General features: G+C 46.1%; 1 protein-coding gene across 1 annotated transcript in view; it reads left to right on the plus strand.

Annotated features, from left to right (window-relative positions):
- The first annotated feature begins 736 nt into the window (after positions 1-736).
- Positions 737-19,937, plus strand: part of CEP170B (centrosomal protein 170B) — a 59,395-nt gene continuing 40,194 nt past the window's right edge. The window contains exons 1-4 of the mRNA XM_063333338.1: positions 737-942; positions 1,900-2,035; positions 13,950-14,039; positions 17,078-17,156. Of these exons, the coding sequence (XP_063189408.1) occupies positions 1,931-2,035; positions 13,950-14,039; positions 17,078-17,156 (274 nt within the window). The 5' untranslated portion in view covers positions 737-942; positions 1,900-1,930. The remainder of the gene's footprint in view (positions 943-1,899; positions 2,036-13,949; positions 14,040-17,077; positions 17,157-19,937) is intronic.

The following is a 19,937-nucleotide window of genomic DNA, read 5'->3' on the forward strand; positions in this document are numbered from 1 at the left end:
GGGTGCCGTGAGGCTCTGCTGGCGCTGGGCGAGCCCCTCAGAGAGCCTGAAGCGAGGCATGCCGAGCCAGGGCAGGGCTGAGGGGCCGCCACCCAGACGTCCCGCCCGCCCTTGTCACACCTGCCGCTCAGGTGCCGCGGCGGGAGCCGGGCTGGGGGGGGGTGGTGCGGGGCCGATGGGCCGGGGCTGGGGCCGGGCGGGCCGCGGCCGGGCCCAGCGGCTGGAGCCGCCTCCTGACGTCGGGAACCTGCCGCGCGCGGGGGCGGGGCGGGGCGGGCGCCGGGAGCGGCCCGCGGGGCAGGCAGAGCCGGCTGGCGGGGCGCGGCGCCCGGCCTGCCACCGCGCCGAGGGCCGCAGCAGGTAGGGCGGCGGGGGACGGACGGGGGGCCGGGGGAAGGAAGCCGGGCCCCGGCAGACAAAGGGCCGGGCCCGCCCCGCGGCAGCGGGGGGGGACACACGCCACGCCGCACCTGGCCCCGTGGCGGCCCCGGCCGGCGCTGCCCGCTGTCCCCTCAGCGGCGAGCGCGGCCCGGCCGGGGCCCTGGGGAGAGGGCCAGCCCCGGCGGCCGCCCCGCAGCTCGGCTCGGGGCTGGGCCGGCGGCTCCCGGCTCTCCTTCCCCGGGCGCTTTGTCGGGGAGGCGGCGTTTCCCCGGCAGGGCTGGGCGGCGGGGCCGCTGGCATGTCGTGACACGGGTACGGAAGCCCTTAACCGCCGGCTCCCAGAGCGGTTTTGCGTGTCCGCGGCCGTACAGAGGGCGGCGGGGTGTGTGGTCTGTCTTGGCCTCCCCTGCCCCAGGCCTGCGCTCTGCCGGGGGAGGCCATTCATCCTCCCGCGGGTGTCACCTGCGCGTCCCCGGGGCCGGCGGGGCGGGGGAGGCGAGGCCGGCGGGGAGGCCGGGGCGCGCCGCGCAGCCCAGATAAAATGGAGATCTCCTTCCCGCGGTACGTTTCGGAATGCAACTTCCATGCCGGGAGGTGGGTGAGGGGAAGGCGAGAGAGCCCGCTGTGTGCCACTTATATTTCCCTTCAGCCGGGGGGAGGAAAAGGCGATGCTGTGGGGAGAGGGGGGGGAGAGGCCGCAGGAACAGGCAGCCGGGCTGTGGCAGCGACAACAAACAGGTGTGGCTGGGAGAGCTCCCGATAAGCGCTGCTGCCCTCGCAGGTTACAGCCGCCTGCTCTGCTGCCTGTTGCGGGGGGAAGGAGGAGCGGGTGTACACCAAAACCCGCCGGTGGGAATGGCAGCCTGTGCTTCCCGTCCTGGGGTAGCAGCGCGGTCTGGGCTTTGGACCAGCTCATGCAGGAAGGGAGGGAGGGAGGAAGGCAGGATCTGTGGGCTCCCAACTTATATCAGTGTGGAAGTGGGATGAGCAATAGGGAGGCCATTCTCCTCCCAGCACCGGTGTAACTGCTCCTGGGAGTGTGCCGTGAAAGGTTATAGGAGCCAGGTTATGTCACCCTGCTGATGTGCTGGTCCAGATCTTTGATGATGGGGAAGCCGAAGCTGTGATTCGTGCACAGTGCTAGCGATGAGGAAATGTTCTGGAAACTATGTCTTTTTTTTTTTTTTTTCCCACCATATTTCGTCATTTCATTGATTGGATTCAGCTGCATGCTTCATTTTTTTTTTTAAACAATCCTTCCCTCAGATCCTTAGTCTTACATTGCTTTGGGAATAGTTCCAGGGCTGCAGAGCTCCTGCACATGGCACATGGGAAGCAGATCCTGGCACACACTTCACAACTGCTTGTTGCCACAAGACATTTTTATGACATGAACACAAAGTGCAAGAGGCAGCGCTGGGTCCCATTGCACAGGGAAATTTGGGAACGGCAGCTATGTGCTGGTGTACTCCACACTTCATTAATAGCTCACTGTCTGTCGTGTTTTTTTGTGCTTAGGATGTATAAAGATTAAGTGCTAAGCGCCAAAATGAGTGTGACTTCGTGGTTCTTGGTGAGCAGCACTGGCATTCGCCATCGGCTCCCTCGGGAGATGATATTTGTTGGCAGAGATGACTGTGAACTGATGCTCCAGGTAACATGCTTTTTTTTTTTTGTTATTTCTTGTGAATATGCATTAGATGCAATGTAACGCTGGGGACCTGTAGAGATGTTGCATGCTTTCTTCAAATGACATCTTTTAAAAGCAACTTCCTTTTTTATGTTCAGTCTGCGGTTTCCATGAAGACTTCATATGTTTGTGAAAGTGCAAGTGAGGTTTCTTTCAAATTGCCATGTCATCAGATGGATAGGAGCTGTAGTGGTGGGAGATCAGTCAAATAGATTCACTACCTTCATGCTACTGAAGTAGAAAGCAAAGATAAACCATTCTGTCCTGATCTGTGATTATGCTAATGTTATTTGTAGCATTTAATACATGCACTGTTTGCTAGTATGTGTGATTTGGACAGGGTAAGGTTTTTTGTTTGCATATTTTACCCTTTAAATTTGATTAAATTGTCAGTGCTTGTATCTGTCACTTAGGGTGTTTTTTTTAATTGTAGGAAATACTGATGTTTAGCAGAGAAACTAGCTCTTTTAGTGGGGTAAGGTGGTGACCTCTTCTAGAGTAATTGTGTTACTTGGGCAAACTTGCAGTTTCTGTTAGTGCTTCCCATACCAGCATGTGTCTCTGTTGGTCCTAATCCAACGCGTGTGAAGTGTTGACTGTGGTCTGATGTTTGACACCATAATGTAATGGACGTCATTCCAAACAAATGGATCTGGAATCTCGCAAAGAGCTTTTGACAGGAGCAGTTTAGCTCAGGAATTTATAGAAGCTCAGAATTAAATTAGTGTTTCTGCTAGACCCATGCTATGATTACTTAAATGCAAAAAAAATGATAGATTGCACCTGCCTGTCCCTGTTTTGCCCCTTTACAAAGGTGTCAAATGTGCCTGTTGGTGGCAAAATTAGGAAGCTGCCCAACAGGGACTCCCTTCCCTGTTGTTTCCACTGCTAACCTGGGCACAGGTATGTCCTAAATGCTTTGCTGATGTTCTACCAGGCAGGCTGTGTTTGTAGTTACTACAGAGATTTTGTATGATATGTTAGCGGGAGGTCTGTTTAGGGGAGTAGAGGCTCTTGTACGAGGTGTACTTGGAAGGCAAGGTGTTGTCTAGCTGTAATAAAATGTTAGTGTCCACAAAAGGAGAGCTTGCAGCGTTTGTACTGCTCTGCTAGCTGGCAGCGAATGGCACGGCTGTGCTGCAGTGGTAGAGTCTAAAGCATTCTCCTGTTTGACAGCAGATTGTTTGTTTGGGTTTTCCCATGAATCACACTATCTTTTTCTTTCATGTCTCTACATGTCTGACTGATGAGACATGTAAAGGTGAGACATTAAAAATATGTTCTCTCATGACTTGAATATACACAGTTGCCTTGGTTTCCAAAAATGTCCTGAGTTTTAGGGTGCCCATCTTAATACCTTTTGGAAGGAAGGTACTGCAGTTGTTTGTTTGTTTGTTTTTTTTTTAAGTCAGGGTTCAGCACTCTTAGAATCACTTGTCTCAAGTTGTGCACCTTAAAATAAAAGTACCCATGTATCAGTCATGCTTAAAATGCATTGCTTCTTTCTCTGGTTAGTTACGGGGTTAAGTGGACAGTGTGGATTGTGAGCCACTCCATACCATGCGGAGTGTTTCTTGCTTCTTGTCAAGTCTGAGGTGGCTTGTCAGTGTTGTGTATGGACTAGCAACCTTGTGACACTCTATTTGCCATGGTCTTTTCTACAAGGTAAACGGCTTGAGATTACTGAAGGAGCCAGCAGTATCTGTGAGAGTGAAGTGTATTTGGGGGCTTGTAGGTGGTAGTGGTATTAAAGGAGGCTTTCATTATTTCATGAGAATGAAGGCTCTGGATTGTGTGAAAAAACCAACTAATGTTCGTGGGGTGAGTTACATGTGACCCTTTATAAACATATTAATTTACTATCTCCAGTAATAAAGCTTTTTCCAGGATCACATGTAAAGTCTTATTTTGAACAGGACAGCACATTATTTTCCTAGCTATTCGCTTATAAAGGTGTTTTCCAGAGGTACGTGGGGCTCCAAATGAGATGATTGTAGTAAGACTCAGTGCGGAAGAGGGACTGAACAGAGACTTGATACTCAAGCGAAGTTGTGTGTCAGCAGGTGGAGGATGAGACCTAAAAATAGACTTTTTTCCTGCTGTGACTGTCCATGTCACAAAATGGTTGTGCAGACTGGCACAATCATTTGTCTTGCAGAAAGCTTAAGAAGCAAGGCAGTTAACAGATGGACAGAGCTCTTGTGATAGTGTTTGCACCTGTAGTATTTCTGTGGTACTGACCGTGAAACCGTATATTCACTGCACAGTTGTTTTGCTTACATATTTCAAGATATTGGCATTTAATCCCTTACGGTGCACAACTGAGAGGAGACTGACGGTGTCTGGGGAACGGACTGGATGACCCGATCAGTGTTTGTTTGTCTCTAAGACACTTACTGCTTAGTGATTTCATCATGACACAGTTTGTGGTTCCCTGTTGAGACCATGTGTATTAGATGGCGCGCAAACACATGACACAGAGATAACCCTTGTCCTGGAGACCTTGCAGTCTTGCCTTCCCGGTTTTGCTGTTTAGGAGTGTCTTTTGTTTTGGAATTTTTCTTGGAATATGTTGTCTGGAGGGATCAGATCCCTAAACAGCAAAAAAGATGGCTTTGTCACCAAACAATCAAGCTTTAGTTTCGCCTGTGTTTACTCATTTCATACAGGTACTAGGTTTGCTTTCTGGTTAACAAAGAGGGGAAGAAAGCCATAGTCTTTAAGCTTAAAATTAAGTAGGTTTGATAGTGGGGAAATATAATCTACCTTGAAATCTTCTATGCCTGCTGAGAGGATTAGAAATATTTTAAATGTTTTTGCAGCACTGTAAAGCTTCTAGTACAAGTAAATGCGAGATTTACATTGGGTTTGAATGTTAATGCATGGATGAAGATACCATGTAGCATAGCCTGGCGTGCGCAGTGTTGTTACAGGGATTCAAGGGCTCGGTTCTGCCCTTTTGCTGAAGAACAGTGTTTGATTTCTTCAGCAGTCTTACTGGCTCCCTTCAGGTAACAGTCAACAAACAGCTAACAGCTGGAAATCTAGACCTTCACCAGCTTGCGCTAGTGTGTTTTTTCTGTGGAGATTAGTGGTGATAGAAAGTAATTCTGGTGGTTTTTTTTTTATCTATTAAAAAAAAAAAAGAAAAGAGAGGTTTTGGACCATCTTGAACAAAGTAATTCTCCCCCTCTCCCAACATTCTTCTTGGGAAATGTAGCTGCAGTTTTTATCAGCTTTGATCATTTGCTTAATGTGATGGCTCTTTACTCAGGGGACAAACATTTTGCAAACCGCAAATTTTCACTTAACCATTAAAATCTTCTCCTCTGCCCCTGAACAAAGCCTCTTCTGCAGTTTTGCTAAATGTAAATATTTAATAGGAGGAGGTTGTGATTTCCCTGTTTTTGTTTGAACGAGAGATGTTTATTGGAAAATTTCGGAAAGCAAAATGTTTAACCAGTATTCCCTTGAGTATTTCCCTCTCTTTAGAGTGATGGTTTGGGCATGCTATTGTCCTGTGCCAGGTGAGGTTGGACATGTGAATGTGAGTTACAGTAAGAGTAGGTGCAGACTGTATGATGCTTTCTGTTTTATGCCTTTGTCCTGTGTTCCTTTTAAGACAGCTTGACACTTCCTATCAGGAGACACTGTTTTAAATTGCTTATACTCTTCTAAACTTCATAACTGTTTGGGATGAGAGTTTATTTTCCAAGCATCTGTTCTAGGCGGTGCGTTCTGGACATGCTCAGCTCCCTTCTTTGGTCTTCACTGTGAGCAACTCTGAGAAAAATGCAGTTTTCTTCATGTAAACTACTTAAAAGTATGTTTAACCTGTTCTTCGAAGTTCTGGCATTGTAGAACTCGGGGGTGATGCTTTTCAAGAGTGAAAGCGTAGGTCAGAGGTGATTTCTGCGCTCTCCCCCCCAATAATCTAAATGTGTTTGACCAAATTCCAAACCTTTGGGGGAAAAAAAAAGAGTTGGGAGTTTGCATGTGGTCATCAGGGACTTGTTTGATGCTATTATCTTAAGTTGTGTTTCATCTGGGAGTGAGGTTGGTGAGGGGATGGGTTGGGGGACAGAACTGTCACAGGTTGGGCAAAGAGGAACTAGGTGCAGGGATGCACAAGGGTGGGGTTTAGACGTAAGAGCAACTGTGGTAGATTAGATCAAGGTGCATCTAGCCCAGTATCCTGACTCAGACAGTGGTCAAAGCGGCTGTCGAGGAAAGTGTGAGGACAAGCCAAGAGTATAATGATACTTGCAGAATATTTGCTTAACCTCATGACCTGTGATTCAGGAAGACAGAGGCCAGATCCTTGGATTTAATCATTGGATTTCTACTCTACAAAGCCTCACCAGGAGATTTAGATTTGTCTGAGCATGGAGGTGCAATAAGGAGTCTGTGATTTGTTCAGAGTGAGAGGAGGAGCAGCAGGACTTGGAAGAGTGGAGGGTGGTGCATATGAGGCAGAAGCTGTTCAGTGTGGGGAAAATGGGCATTACAGGACGTGACTGCTGAGCCTTAGGCCTGAGGTGGGCTCAAGACTCGCTTTTAATTCTGGTGTCAGCAGCTAGCTGTGAAAGCTCTAGCCAAGCATCTGTCACGGGTCCATATGGGACATTGCATGCTGCTTATGGTATTAATTAGTCGCTTCAAGTGCTAGGGGCTTGTGAGCTGAACATAAAAGTTCATTCTGCTGGTGAATTGGATAAACGGTTACTTGATAGTACTTAAATAGACATTTCCTTTTCTTAGCTTGCCTTGGTAAAAAAACTAGGGAATTACAAGCGTTCTAGGCACTGAAGGAACATTCTTAAGGGTGCTAAGGCAAATGTTTATAACTGCGGAGCAGTTACGACATATCAGTGTGAATATTGCGTGTGTAATCCTACTTCTGCCCCTGTGTACGTAGGCATGAAGATGCAATCTGTTATTGTGGCGTTACCGGATATTTTCTCCCCGCAGGATCTGTTCTGTGTTTGGTAGGCAGGGTGCACAGCGCACTCCGCAAATAATACAGTGTGATGGTGAACTCTGCGTGTATGTGACACCTGGTCAAATTAAGGTTTCATTGACCTGACATATCCTACCTTCCCCAGGCTGTACTTGATAATACAATGTCTCTCCTATGTAGTTTAGTAAGTGTATACATAAACAAGTGTAAATAGGTGTGGTGTAGTTTGTCTACAGCATTATGCTGGGAGGAGGCAGATGGTGTGAACTTGGTAGATTATCTTCTTCCTGGTACTTCCAGGTGAATTCACTGTGGTGCAGAAGTCATATCCCTCCATCACTCAAGTATTTCCTGCGTTGGGAGCTGCCAGTAGAAGCCATGGGGAATCTCTGCTGCCTTTTGTATCTGGACTGTCTTCCCCATGGAAGTGCAGGGCTGGAGTGGGAAGCTGTAGTCGGGACAGGGTGGTGCCCTGCTCTTGCTGTTTTGCTGCAGTTATCCAGAGGGTATAAACAAACACCTAAGTTAGTCCCAGGGCGTTAGGAATTGCAGTGATTCCCCAGAGTCATTCATTAGGTGTCACCAGGGAAGTAGGTCTCTTACAGGCAGAAGGGAGAGGATCTAGCCTTGGGAAGGCTCTGCGTTTTGACAAGTAGTGTTTTCAGGTGCCTGGGCAGCAGCTGTGAGAGGAAGGATGCACATCCCATATTTCTAGGCCTAGAGTTGTTTTTTTGGCTCTTGCCCCTCCCATTGTTTTCTGTTAACGTGCAGTTGATGGGAAGATTACGATGTCTGGTGAAAAGTGGGTTGAGGAGGCTGGAGGCATGGCAGGAGCAGGAAAGCTAGGAGGGGAGTTCATTGCTGGAGGCAGGGCAAGGAGAGGTGACGGTGGCACTGCAGGCAGGTGGTTATTAGGGGTGAGAGGGCCGCACGCAGCTGGCGAAGTGCTGGAGGCCTGGCCCAAGGAGGGAGGGTTTGTCCCTCTTCAGAGCAGGCAGGGGAAAAGGGGACCCCTTCCATGTCTGAGATCCTGATCCAGGCACTAGCACGCAATTTGGCTATGCTATAGAAGTTCAGGTTTTTGTCCCACCTGAGATGATGCTTTTCTGTGCCTCTTAGGTGGCCATGTAAAGTGAAGGGAAAACCAATGCATCTGTGGGCAACATGTTCCCTGCCTGCGGTCAGGATGTGACCTTGGGTCACTTGAACTGGTGCTCCACTTTGCAAAAGGGTAACTGGCAAGCAAACACCCATTCTACCCCAAAATAACGGGTTAAGTAGTTATGGGAACTATGCCAGCTTCCAAATCCCTTTGCCAAGCCGTGGGGATTACAGTTTCATTTTCCTGGGGGATTTCTCTCTTTTGTTCAGTGCCTTATTTTTTGCATGAATACTCACGCCCTGGTCCTACCACAGATCTGCTAAGCCTGTGATCGTGAGTGCAGCAGAGCTGAAGGCAGGAGCCTCTGCAGCTCAGGAGCTGTAAAGTGAGTCCAGCCCCAGGATGAGGTGGCCACACTTGCTGAAGAGACATTTGTCTGCTTAGGCAGAGCCATTTAGAAACAGGCAACACATGCCCCTGGGAGCAATCAGGCTACCTCTTGTGGGGCTGTCTCACTTGCAACCAGCCTGGGGCTGGACAGACCATTCACTGATGTTCTGGAAAAGTATTGAAGTGGCCAGTACACACAACTCTGTGAAATGCGTTGTGGTGAAAGAGGGAGACACAGTGTTCATATCCATCATTAAATGTTATCTGGGGTTTTACTTTTGTGGAGCAAAAATTATATTTTGGGCCAGAATGCAAGGGATTTTTTTTTTTTTTTTTTTTTTAACTTTTAAATTTGGCTTTGTCTGTCTCCCTTCTAAAGTGGGACACTGGGAGAGGTTTGTATTTCCTTACTGGGACACTTGTGCAGAGCACAGTACTGGCAGAAATGTAACCTGTTCACTATGGAAAGTATTTGAGCAAATGTTTATTGCGTGCTGCCACCAGAATGCTGCAGTTATCCTGTGCCAGACGTGCACAACAGACTGCAGTGAGGAATAGGGAAACTGCTCTCGTTTGTTTATTTTATCTCCAGTACCACAAGGCCTTGTGGCAGTGGCAGGGCTAAGGTCCAAATCTCATACCCAAGCAGTAGGTTTTTGCTTGTGGTAATTCTCCTGGGGAAGAAGTAGCATCTGTATCTATGTAGACAGCTGAGCTGCGTCTGCTCCCCAGCCCTGTGGGGAAACACAGGCTGTCTGGCTGTATTTCTCCTCCTGCCTTCCTAAGCAGGTCTTGTTTTCCTATGGGTTTTGTTTGGCACCTCTGCAGCTTGTGGTTTCATCCCCAGTGCCCTGTTCTGTGTTTCAGGCCCTTCACCAAACACAAACCTGTAGGGCATCTGCAGTGCACGTAGCCAGCATGATATGGATTTCTGTGGAGACTCCTGCGTGCCTCTGATGCTGCTTTTGCTGCTCCCATGCTAAGCAGGGGTTTTTGCTGATTTGATGCATGCAGTGTTGAGAATCACAAGTGAGCTGCCTGGTTCCCTGTCTGATTAGAAGCTGGTGATCCAGGATGTTGGTACTAGTATGGGACTGGCAGACCCAGTGGTGCTATTCCTGTCTGTGATTTGGACTATCTGTTTAATAATGATCTCGGTAGAAAGAAGAGCTATAAAATACCTCCGTCTTCAGATATATGCCACATGTGCCTTTTGTCTACTAGGCATTTAAAACATGATGCATTGTAGGTAGTATGTTGGAGAAGCAGGACAGCCTTATGTTAGGAAGTGATTTGAATGTCTGGAAATGCAAGCCCTGGATGAGCTTTAGTGTAGTAACAAATCAGTGTCCATGTTTTCCCTTCAGGGAAGCGTAAATGTTTTTAATCAGAAAAGCAGACATTGTGTTTTCCCAAGAGTTGTTTTCGTTTGATAACCGGTCCAGCGTTGGGACACGTTGAGAATTCTGTGTTCTTCCTTCATTCCCACCCTCTCGGAGTTTAGCCTTATTTCTTGCCTGCAGATCACTAGTGCATAGGAGGACACCTTACTTCCCTGCCTGCTTTTCCCCTTATTGATCTCATCTGAGGTGCTCCAGCTCTGGTTTAGTTGTTCAGATCCAAGGAGGATCTCGGTGATCCTTGCCATAGCTCAGGAGTGCTGCTCACCCCATTGTAAGTGCTTTTGTGGTGGAACAGATGAATTGCAAGGGTGTATCGGTTATTTTCTGCTTTTGATATCTGGATATGGGCACTCTAGTTTTTTTTAACTCTTTATTGGAATATATTTTTTTTTTCCTCTTAGATGCCTGTGTCCCCTCTTGACACATGGATCAGTCATGCCTTTTGTTGTGGTGATTTTACTTGATCGTAAGTAAGGCTCAGTATTTGGGGCAAGTGTGCATTTAAGCTAGGGAGTCCTCTTATATTTGTGATTCAGTTGACTTAATTGCAGCTTTTCAATTTATAGTTGCCCAAAATCTTTCCAGTGGAATTGCAGATGTTTGGGAGCTCTGCACCCATAGGCTGTTCTGGAACATGTGTCGACTCAGGCTTCTTAAATCGCTTTCTGTGATTCAATGGGTCATGCATTAGAAACCACTGTCCTGCTGCGTTGAAGTGACTTGTGCAGGACTGGTCTCAGTCTGGAAACTGGTTAGTTTTTTCTTTGGCAGTGGGATTGAGGCAGTCTGCTCCTCTCTGAGAATAAAGGCACGATCAGCCGTTGGGTTGCTGCTGCCACTGCACACAAGAACAGTTTACATTAAATGTGACTGATGTTGAAATAAACCACACCTCAGTTCTCAAGTAAGAGTGACCTTTGGCAAGTCTGCATCAAAATAAATAAGGTGTGATTTTTAGTTATTTTAAGTTGAGTTTCCTTGGAGACAGGCCCTTAGGAACTCTTGCTGCCAGTTCCTGTGATGTTTGCTGGTTTAACATAAACAAAACTAAGAAAATTCCTCTCTTCTCCACAAAAGCATGAAATTTCACAGAAGTGTGATCTGTGTAACAGTTTGCTGTGTTCGTCTTTAAAGAGATGCTGAGAGGTCGTATCAACACTGTGGGTCAGATTTTGCGTATCGTTTTGACTCCTTTTGCAAAGGGCCATGTTGAACACAGCTGAAGCTTCCTTAGAAGATGGGAAGTTTTGGCATAAATTGGTTCCTTTGGTGATCTCTTCCTGCTTTTATGTAGGGGAATGTCATGCTGCTGGAATACATCTCTGCTCCCCTGTGATGACTGTCGTCTGGTTTGGGACCCCTGAGTGGCTGTAGTCAGCTGTTGTAAAATACAGTAGCCCAAAGGCTGAGCCGACTTACATCAGGGTCAGATGCGGGGCAAATTGAATTTTTGGGAGACAGCTGATTCCCAGAAATAAACCCTTTTTTAAATGACTTGTGATTCATTTAAAATCAGATACCAGATAAAATCTACCCTAATTTTTTGTCTGGATTAGCTTTTTGGGGTGGAGACCTTTCTGCCCTTAGAAGGGGACTAGAGGGATTGTTCTGCCTTTAGAATCTGTTAATCTTTAAATGAGTCTCTATGATGTGCTGTAAAAAGCTAAAGCAAACACTGCTGCAACAGTTAATCAACATTCCCTCACATCCTGTTGGGAACAGTGATTGATGTCCACAGTTTTGGGTAGCAGAGGGATCAGGGAAGACCTTGCACCTGTGTTGTGCAGGCAGGACCCCTGTGCGTGGTTGTCTTTTGAGTCCAGCAGGATGAAATGTGGTTGACTGGGAAAGGGGACTTCTACCCGATGGTTATGGGTATGGACCCTGGGCACGCAGGGTGGTGGAAGGAGACCCTCTTGCATCCTCCCAAAGGATGTGAGGGTCTGTGTGGCAGGACAGGTACAACTCCAGCTCGTGTAGCACCAGCTGCTGCAATACATGGGGCTGTGGCTGGAGATGTTCCCATCCTTGGGGCCGTGTGCTGAGATGCAGGTCCTGGGCAGCATCCCTCAACCATCCTTACCTGGACCATCCTTACCTTATGCTGCACACACCTGCCAAAGCCACTTGGGTGACGGCACATTGGACTGAGGGGCTGCATCTAATGTGCATAATAACAGAGAGAAGCAGCAGCTTCACACTGCAAATACTTAAGACTTGCCCTGGCTTGAGGTCGGGGTCAGACACCAATTGTGGGTATTACATGGGGCCAAGAGGTTTGCGTGTGCCCTTCCTGGGAGGGCATTGCTATGCATCACATCCCACGTTTAGGGCTTGGTGTAGCAGGAGATACAACTGGGGTGTCCCCAACCATGTTGTCTCTGCCTTTCCCACCAGTTGTTTTTTCTTTTGGGGAGCGATTGCTGTCTGAGCAGCACCATTCAGGCATCAAAACATTGAGTACTGCCTTATTTTTCAGCTGGGACTCGTGAGCTGACACCTTGTAAATTAAGCAATATGTGGATAACTGTATTAGTGAGGCAGCTGGCGGCTTGGAGTCACCTGCCCCTCTCCTTGCTCCCTCTGCTTGCGGTGGCATGTCATGAATGGTGTGAGGGACATCGGGAGGTGGAAAGGGCAGTCTTCTGGCCAAGTATGTGCTTGCTTCATATTGGTGCTTCAGGGTTATTCTGGAGGACAGGTCTCCTGGAATGACATATGCTCTGCAGGGGGAGGAGGTGCCATTTATCAGCTGTTGAAATATTACCAGTGTGCTTGACATTGGCAGGGGCAAAAAAAATTCCTGCAAATGGTAGCAGTTTGTCTGGAAAAAACCTCTGTGTTTTCACCGAGGAATTCCCCTGAAACAATCTTTGCCTCTGCATACTTGCAAGGAAGTAGATGACGGCTTGCTGAGAGCGGTGCTGTGGAAACCAGCGTGTTCATACATACTGGGAAAAGTGAAGGACTTTCACCAAGAACTTGTTGGTCAATGCCCAGGAAGAGGGGGATTAGCTGACTTAGAGCCTGGCTCGTCTCCCTGCTCTGGTAGCTTGCCCTACCCTCTCCTGGCCTGAGATACCAGGGAGGTCTCAGAGTCGTGTGTGCTTGCTGATGGAGTGACTGGTTCCAGTGACTGTTTGAGGTCAACTGCAGCAAGAATTCCAGTTACGAGAGGCAGTAGGTCTAAATACAGTCTGGAGTCTTTATAGCTGTGACACCATATTTCAAAATTATTCAGAGTTTTTATTCTAACACTTCTTCCTCAGAAGTCTCACACTATTCCTGCTGAAGTGTCATACTCTGTTTTGAAGATAAAATGCATTTGGTACCTGAGCATTGTGGCAAAGACAGTGGCACCAAATCACTGTCCAGTTCAGTGTTCTCAAATATAGCTGTAAATTAGAATTTTCCTGGAGTTGCTTTCTTTCTCATCCCAAGTTTACTCACCTCCCTCCAACTTGGAAAACATCCTAGAGTTTAAATCAACTCTGGGACGTAATCCTGGGAACAGTACACATTGTCGTGAATAAGTTTGGTTTGTAACTTAAGAAAATGGTTTTTTTCTCTTTGAAAAATAGGAAGAAATCATCCCAAACAGGAATGTCCCTGGTGATGAGGCCACCGGCTTCAGCTGGTGAACAATGGAGCTCTTCTAGTTTGCACTGGATGAGATCCTGCCCCCTGGGCTTTCAGTTGTACTGGTTTTGTTTTCAATGTGTATTGATATAATTTATTGAAATTATGGCGCAGTCTTGACAGCCTTCAGTGATTTTTTTTTTTTTTTTCTTCCACTCGCCATGCAAAAAGTGTCTTGTCTTCAGTGAGGTGTTTAGACGACGATGGAAGTGTTTACTGTTTATCCCTTGGTTTTTTATAGTAGTAAATAATATTTAATCATTCTTGCTTTTCCCCTCTCTCCCCCTACCCCGTATCAAGTTAGTTTAATGTCTAGATGTTACTTTGATTAACAGTGTCTCTTATGCCTGACCAGTCTCACATTCATTGTGCTTTCATTGCCAGTCCCGCAGTGTCGATAAGCAGCATGCTGTAATCAACTATGACAAGGAGAAAGACGAGCACTGGGTGAAGGATCTCGGGAGCTTAAATGGCGTAAGTAGCAAACCTCCTGGCTGATGGAGGCAAACGTGTGGCGTGTTGAGTCTGCAAGCGCTTGTGCACTTACTTAATTGTACTGTTAGACCCTTTTGGGTCACTGCATCTGTTGGCATGAGTTAAGCTAAACACACATAATTATTTGCAAGACCTGATATGGAGGTTATGTAGCATGTCACCTTACAGGAGGAAAGCTTTGGTGGATATTGTATTTCTTTTTTTTTCTGTTGTCCTTGCAGAATAGTTCAGGGCTCACAAATCATAGAGCCTCTTGCAAGAGAGAAGGAAATTAAGTCTTATTTTGGGGATATTAACATTAAACTGGTGAAGATTCTGGAGCAGCTGTTCAGCATGAGCACAGTGACCTTTTGGCAATTCAGTTGTCAGTGCATGGAACAATTTATGGGATGATGAGACATTTAAATTCTTTGGGGAGAAACTATTTAAAACCACCTCTTTTTTTTTTTTTTTTGTGTATATATAATAAAAATTGCTCTTTTGCCTGCCTTGAGCCTGGTTTGTGTAAAGACTGAGGGATAATGTGAGCCCAGAACACGGAGCTGAGCCTGCCTGAATCTTAACCCTTGCTGTGGTTCTGATTCACGCAGTGGTGTTAGGCAGCTCGGTGAGGGCTTTGTCTGTCCACCTGAATTCTGTGATTTTTTTTAAAATACACCGTCTTAGTTAAAACTGTCCTAATGTCATCACATGCCTCTTTTTTGGCTGTTCCTTCACACCAGCAGAGCTATTCCTCTGCTGGAGCAGGTCTAAGCTAGATTCACATAATTGCCTTCCCAGCAGGAGTTTTACTGCAGTCATTGTTTTGGGCTTAGAAACAGAAGCCCTCCACCATCACAACCACAAAACCACAAGATGAACCCAGAAACTTGTACAAAAACAGTGGCCAAAGCAGACCTCAACTGTTCTGCCTCTTCTGGCATCTGAAAACAGCAAGAATGAGTGTTAATCCTTCTCAGCCTAGTAGCTGAAGGCACAGAGCCCTGCTGAAATGGGACTATTTCCAGTAACTGGTCTGGGCTTTAGCTGGATCCCTGGTTCAAAAACAGTGGTATTTAACTCATGGCAGCAACATAGCAGCTGAAAATTCTGCTTGCAAGAGAGGGAAGGCTTGTACCACTAATTCTCTTCCAGCTTCACATGCTAAAGCATATGAATTTACAACATTTTTATAATCAGTTATAATTTTTATATAAATATAATTTTTATAATAATTTTTATAATCTTCTGCAGCTGGTCAAAACACACTTCTGTTGGAGAAGACTGATATGGCCAAACTGAATTTATTTTGCATGAAACAAACATAGGTCCTTATTTGAAAATTTTCATGAGAACTTGTTTTCCCCCCTGAAACTAAAAAAGATCACTTTTGAGGACCCTGAGTTTAATTCCATTTTCAGAATTTGCTTTTATTTTGTATTTACTTTATGGCTTGTCAACAATGCATTGTATGGCTTGCTGGATAATCTGGTTCATATTCATTGTCCAAAAGTTTTGTATTGTTTTTATTCTAATGTTCAGCTGATTCTGCAGTCTCTGTTATGGCCTTTTGGTTTTGAAAGTAGTGTTTCTATCTGCAATAAGCAGTTTCCTTGTGCTATTTTATTTGAAGTAACCATGGATGAATAGGTAACAACATCAAAATGGGTTTTCTTGCATACTTCTGTTTGCAGAAAATTCAGCAAATAATCATTCCTGTTCAAGATCTGACTGTTGTGGGATTTTAAAATATTAAAAAAAATTAATGCAAATAGGAATTCTGTGCCTTTTAATCAGCTTTACTGCTTTTATTCTGAAATTACAGGCCTGTTCCCCAGCTCTTCTGTAAATTGCCAGGAAGCTGGGGGCTGTTGTCTGCTGAGGTTCTAGTTTCCTGCTCTAGCATTTATTTTTCCTCTGTGGTTAATACTTGGTCTTGTCATGCATGTTTGGCTTGGCTGAGGTGGGAAGGCAGAAGGAGAAGACTGTGCCTCAGTGGTGAAAGCACGTAAATTGATTTTTCTAGCATAGCATAGCTGTGTTTGTACTGAGGCTGCAAAGACGCAGAAGCGGGTTCCTGGTCTGTGAGGCTGGGTGAATCCCACCTTGCGAGGTATGGTAACTCCAGGTGCAACTGAGTGTCTCATTCCCACCAGCACACTGGTGCTTCTTCAACGAAGTTCCTGATTTATTTTTATTTGGCCTGGGTTATTACAAAAGTACATGGGTTTATTTGTGAAAGATGTCCGTGAGTCCTTGATTTGTTTCTCTGCTGTTCCGCGAGAATTGTTTCTTAGGGGGTCCCCTCGGAAAGCAGGCATTTGAGACATCCGAGATATTTGTTCACAGCTATGAAGTACATTTCATGCACCTTTATAAAGATAACTTAGTTTCTTTGTGTCTCAATTAAACTGCCCGGAGCATAGGAAAATAAGTGTGCAAATCTTTTGCATGAGGGGCCTGTTCTACTGATGCGTGATGCCTTGGACAATGTGGCCTCAGACATCACGGTGATGCCACTGCAAATGCTTGTATTCCTGTGCATTTTCATTTCCCCCTTCCTCTGTGATAGGCTTGGTTTGTTAAATTGTCAGGCCCTGGGGCCGACACCAGTCTTATTTGACATCCAGTGGAAAGCTGATTCCCAGCTCAGTAATTAGAGTTGCACCATTTGCTGCTCTTGCTGGTTGTGAAGGGCAGAAGAGAACCAAGAGGATCTAAAGTTCCTAACTTCAGGCATGTCATTTCCGTGTTCAAGTTGGGAACTAAAATTTCATTTGCAGTTGGTGGAAAGGCAAATCTCCCTAGAGGTCCCTTCAGAGCACCTTGCTTTGAAGCATAATTGGGGTGCTCTAACTTGCCCATGGGAGCTACTTGCTGGTGTTGATTTTTCTAGGCAGCTTAGCTCCTTGCCTGGCTGACTTTGTGCTAGTGCACCCCGAATGTGTGTAGTGCTGTTGACAGATGGGCATGGCTGTCCATGTTGCGTCACCTTGATACCCTCAGTCAAAAACCATTCCTGTGCTTCTTTCTTGCAGACATTCGTCAATGACGTAAGGATTCCTGACCAGAAGTACATCACCTTAAAACTGAATGATGTCATTCGCTTTGGTTATGATATCCTTCTCATCTGAAGAGGGAGTGGGATGTGGTCTTTGATTGGGTTTTGTGCTGTTTGCTGCATGGAGAGTTAACAGTGCTAATTGTGACTAATGAATAAGGGTGTTTGTTTTGCCTCCTGAGCCTTTGGATGGCTCATAAGCTTTTGTTTCTCCACCATGGACCTGATTCAGAGCATATTAATCGTGACACCTGCTACCTTCATTGGCATTTGAATCAGGCCCTGCACTGGCAGTAGTGACTGTGGAGGTGCCTCTTCTGTCTCTTTCTAAGGAAGGAGTTTTTTTTCTTTTTTTGGGGGCGGCAACTGTAGCTGGTACCAGCCAGGGGGCAAACATATTTCATATGCTTATGTATGAACTAGCATCTTCCTATTTCTTTTCATCCATCTTGTGTGGTTTTGTTTATCATTTCACCCAAATGCTTGCTTTCAGATAATTTGCAGGTCTTCAGCCTTGAATGTTTAACTTTGGGGCTTGTGGTCAGAGCCTTGACTCTATATCGATTTAAGTTTGCCTGTGCAAATTGCTTCTGCCACAAAATGCAAGAGAAAATCTCTGTTTAGTAATAGCAAATTTCACCTCTGAGGGAAGCTAGGCTGCAGTTACTGATTTGTTTACAGAGTCACCAATCCTGCCAGCATCTGCTAAAACACCTTTGCCTTCATCCCTTTCCTCTTTATCCTGATGTGACTGTATGACTGGCTATAAGTATAGATGTTGGAATGGCTTTCTGAGCCTGCAGAGTGACAGTGGTAAGTAGAGGCTCCTATTGCTGCCTTTTTATGAAATCTAATCTTTTTTTCCACTTTTTTTTCATTGCTTCTATCTGCCAAACTTTACCCACTCAGGCTGAATTTAGAAGTAGCAAGTGTCTTCTCCAGGTTTCTTTTTTCTTTCGTGGGGAAATTTCAATTAAAACAGTCCAGACATTTCTGAGAATAGAGACAGAGACTAAGTTCCGCCGTTGCAGGGGAGGAAGTGTTTGGCTGGAAAACTCTTGTGCATCCTTGACCCCAAGGCCACATTCTTGTGCCTTTTGTTGTCCCTATGATAATCAGTTTGTGCTTGGCCATATATAGCCCTTGAAATATTCCAATCGTGGAGCCCAGAGAGCTGAAGCAGTGAGGAGAGGCTGAGCCTCCCTGGCCTTCCAGGGATCTGGGTCCCTCAGCTCTAGGCAGTGATAGTGCAGGGGCACTCACTGTTGCAACAGGGATGCTTAAAATGATGTGCATGCAATTCTGGATCTGCTGGAAAAGAGGGTTTTCTAGGCCTTGTGTAAGATCATACTTTTGGTCTCGGTCTCCCTCTGTCTCTTGCCATTTTGGAAATAACACATCTTTGCTTCACAGTGGTATTTCTTTTTTTTTTTTTCTTTTTTAAAGGGAGGTAGTTGCTGAATTTTTTTTGAAAAAGAAAAAAGATTATTTGCCTTCAGGTCAGTATTTGAACAAGGTGCAGTTGATGAGGACTCAGGCATACATGGGGGGGAAAAAGTACTGAGTAGCCCCTTACTGAGTGTTGCCCAATAAAAGAGCACTGTCATCTAGAATTGTGTCATTAATGGTGGCATCCCAGTGCACGTGTGATAAAGCCTGTTACAACCTCATAGGCAACCTCAGTTCTAGCTTTTCTTGACTTTGCAAATGTTTTTTTGATGTAGCTGATCGTGTGTCTTCAGGTCTCTAGATGTGTGGAGAAACTCGTAGAAGATTTGCTGTGAACTCCAGTCTAGTGAGGGCATAAGCCAGTGCCTAGAGCATGGGTAGGTTTTAATGGCTGTGATACAGGTTTAAACTTTTTATAGAAAGCAATTCTGAGTGCTGAGCAGCTGAGTTGAAGTGTTTAGTCCTGCAGTCCTTACATGGATATTCATGTGAAATGAATGAGTGCATTTACGAATTGTAGAATTTATTGCCCTCAACGGGAAAACTATAAAGAATGTAGGTTTCAGAATCATCTTTTTACTTCAGCGTAGTTGCTATGGCAGTTACCATCTCTTCCTCTCCTTTGCAGCTTCAGTGCCACTCTTTAGCAGTGCTTTCTGTACATACCGCGTTCAGCTCGGTGTGGACGGCAGCATCCCCTGAGCTCTGTGAGTCAGCTATGTGCTGTTGCATAAGAGTGTTTGTCTCTCTTCCATTTACAGTTTCACTTACCGAGACTGTGCAGAGTTTCCCTGCTATGCCAGTATCACTTGGTTTATTTTTAGTCTAACATTTTCCATCTTTTCTTTTTCCTCCCCTTTGCTCTGTGCTGTGCTGATTGGATTTTTCATGATGACATTGCCAGATGCTTTTTTTTTTTTTTTTTTTTTTTTTTTAACGCAGTGTTGCTGAGGATTATTGCCTAGGCTCAACCATGTTGAACGCCTCCCTTCCTAAGAGGTCATGGCAGCTCGTGACCTGATTTACTTTTCATCTGGGAAACGGCAGTGGCTGAAAGGCCTTGTCAGGGCAAGAGAGCACCATAGGGCCAAGCATCCCTTCAGGGAGCTGAACTCCACAGTTCCCATGCCCCATCTTGGCCAGGATACTATGGGGAGAGAGTGGTCTGCCCAAAGATGCCAGCTGGGTGGAGAGGAGTGGGGTGTGAGTTGAGTCAGGGCTCTGGTTGCTCCCTGGGTCCTGCACGGAGCTGCTAGCACTTCCCCAAGCTTCTGCCCTGCCCCCCTTGTCTCCTGCCCTTCACTTGGCGTGGGTCTGGCCAGCAGACGTGACTGCACGCCCTTGCAAAACATGCACAACAAAGACCATGGTGGGGTACAGTGGAGTCA

The sequence above is a fragment of the Chroicocephalus ridibundus genome, chromosome 4 (genome assembly GCF_963924245.1).
Source record: "Chroicocephalus ridibundus chromosome 4, bChrRid1.1, whole genome shotgun sequence".
In the NCBI taxonomy this organism is placed as follows: Eukaryota; Metazoa; Chordata; class Aves; order Charadriiformes; family Laridae; genus Chroicocephalus; species Chroicocephalus ridibundus.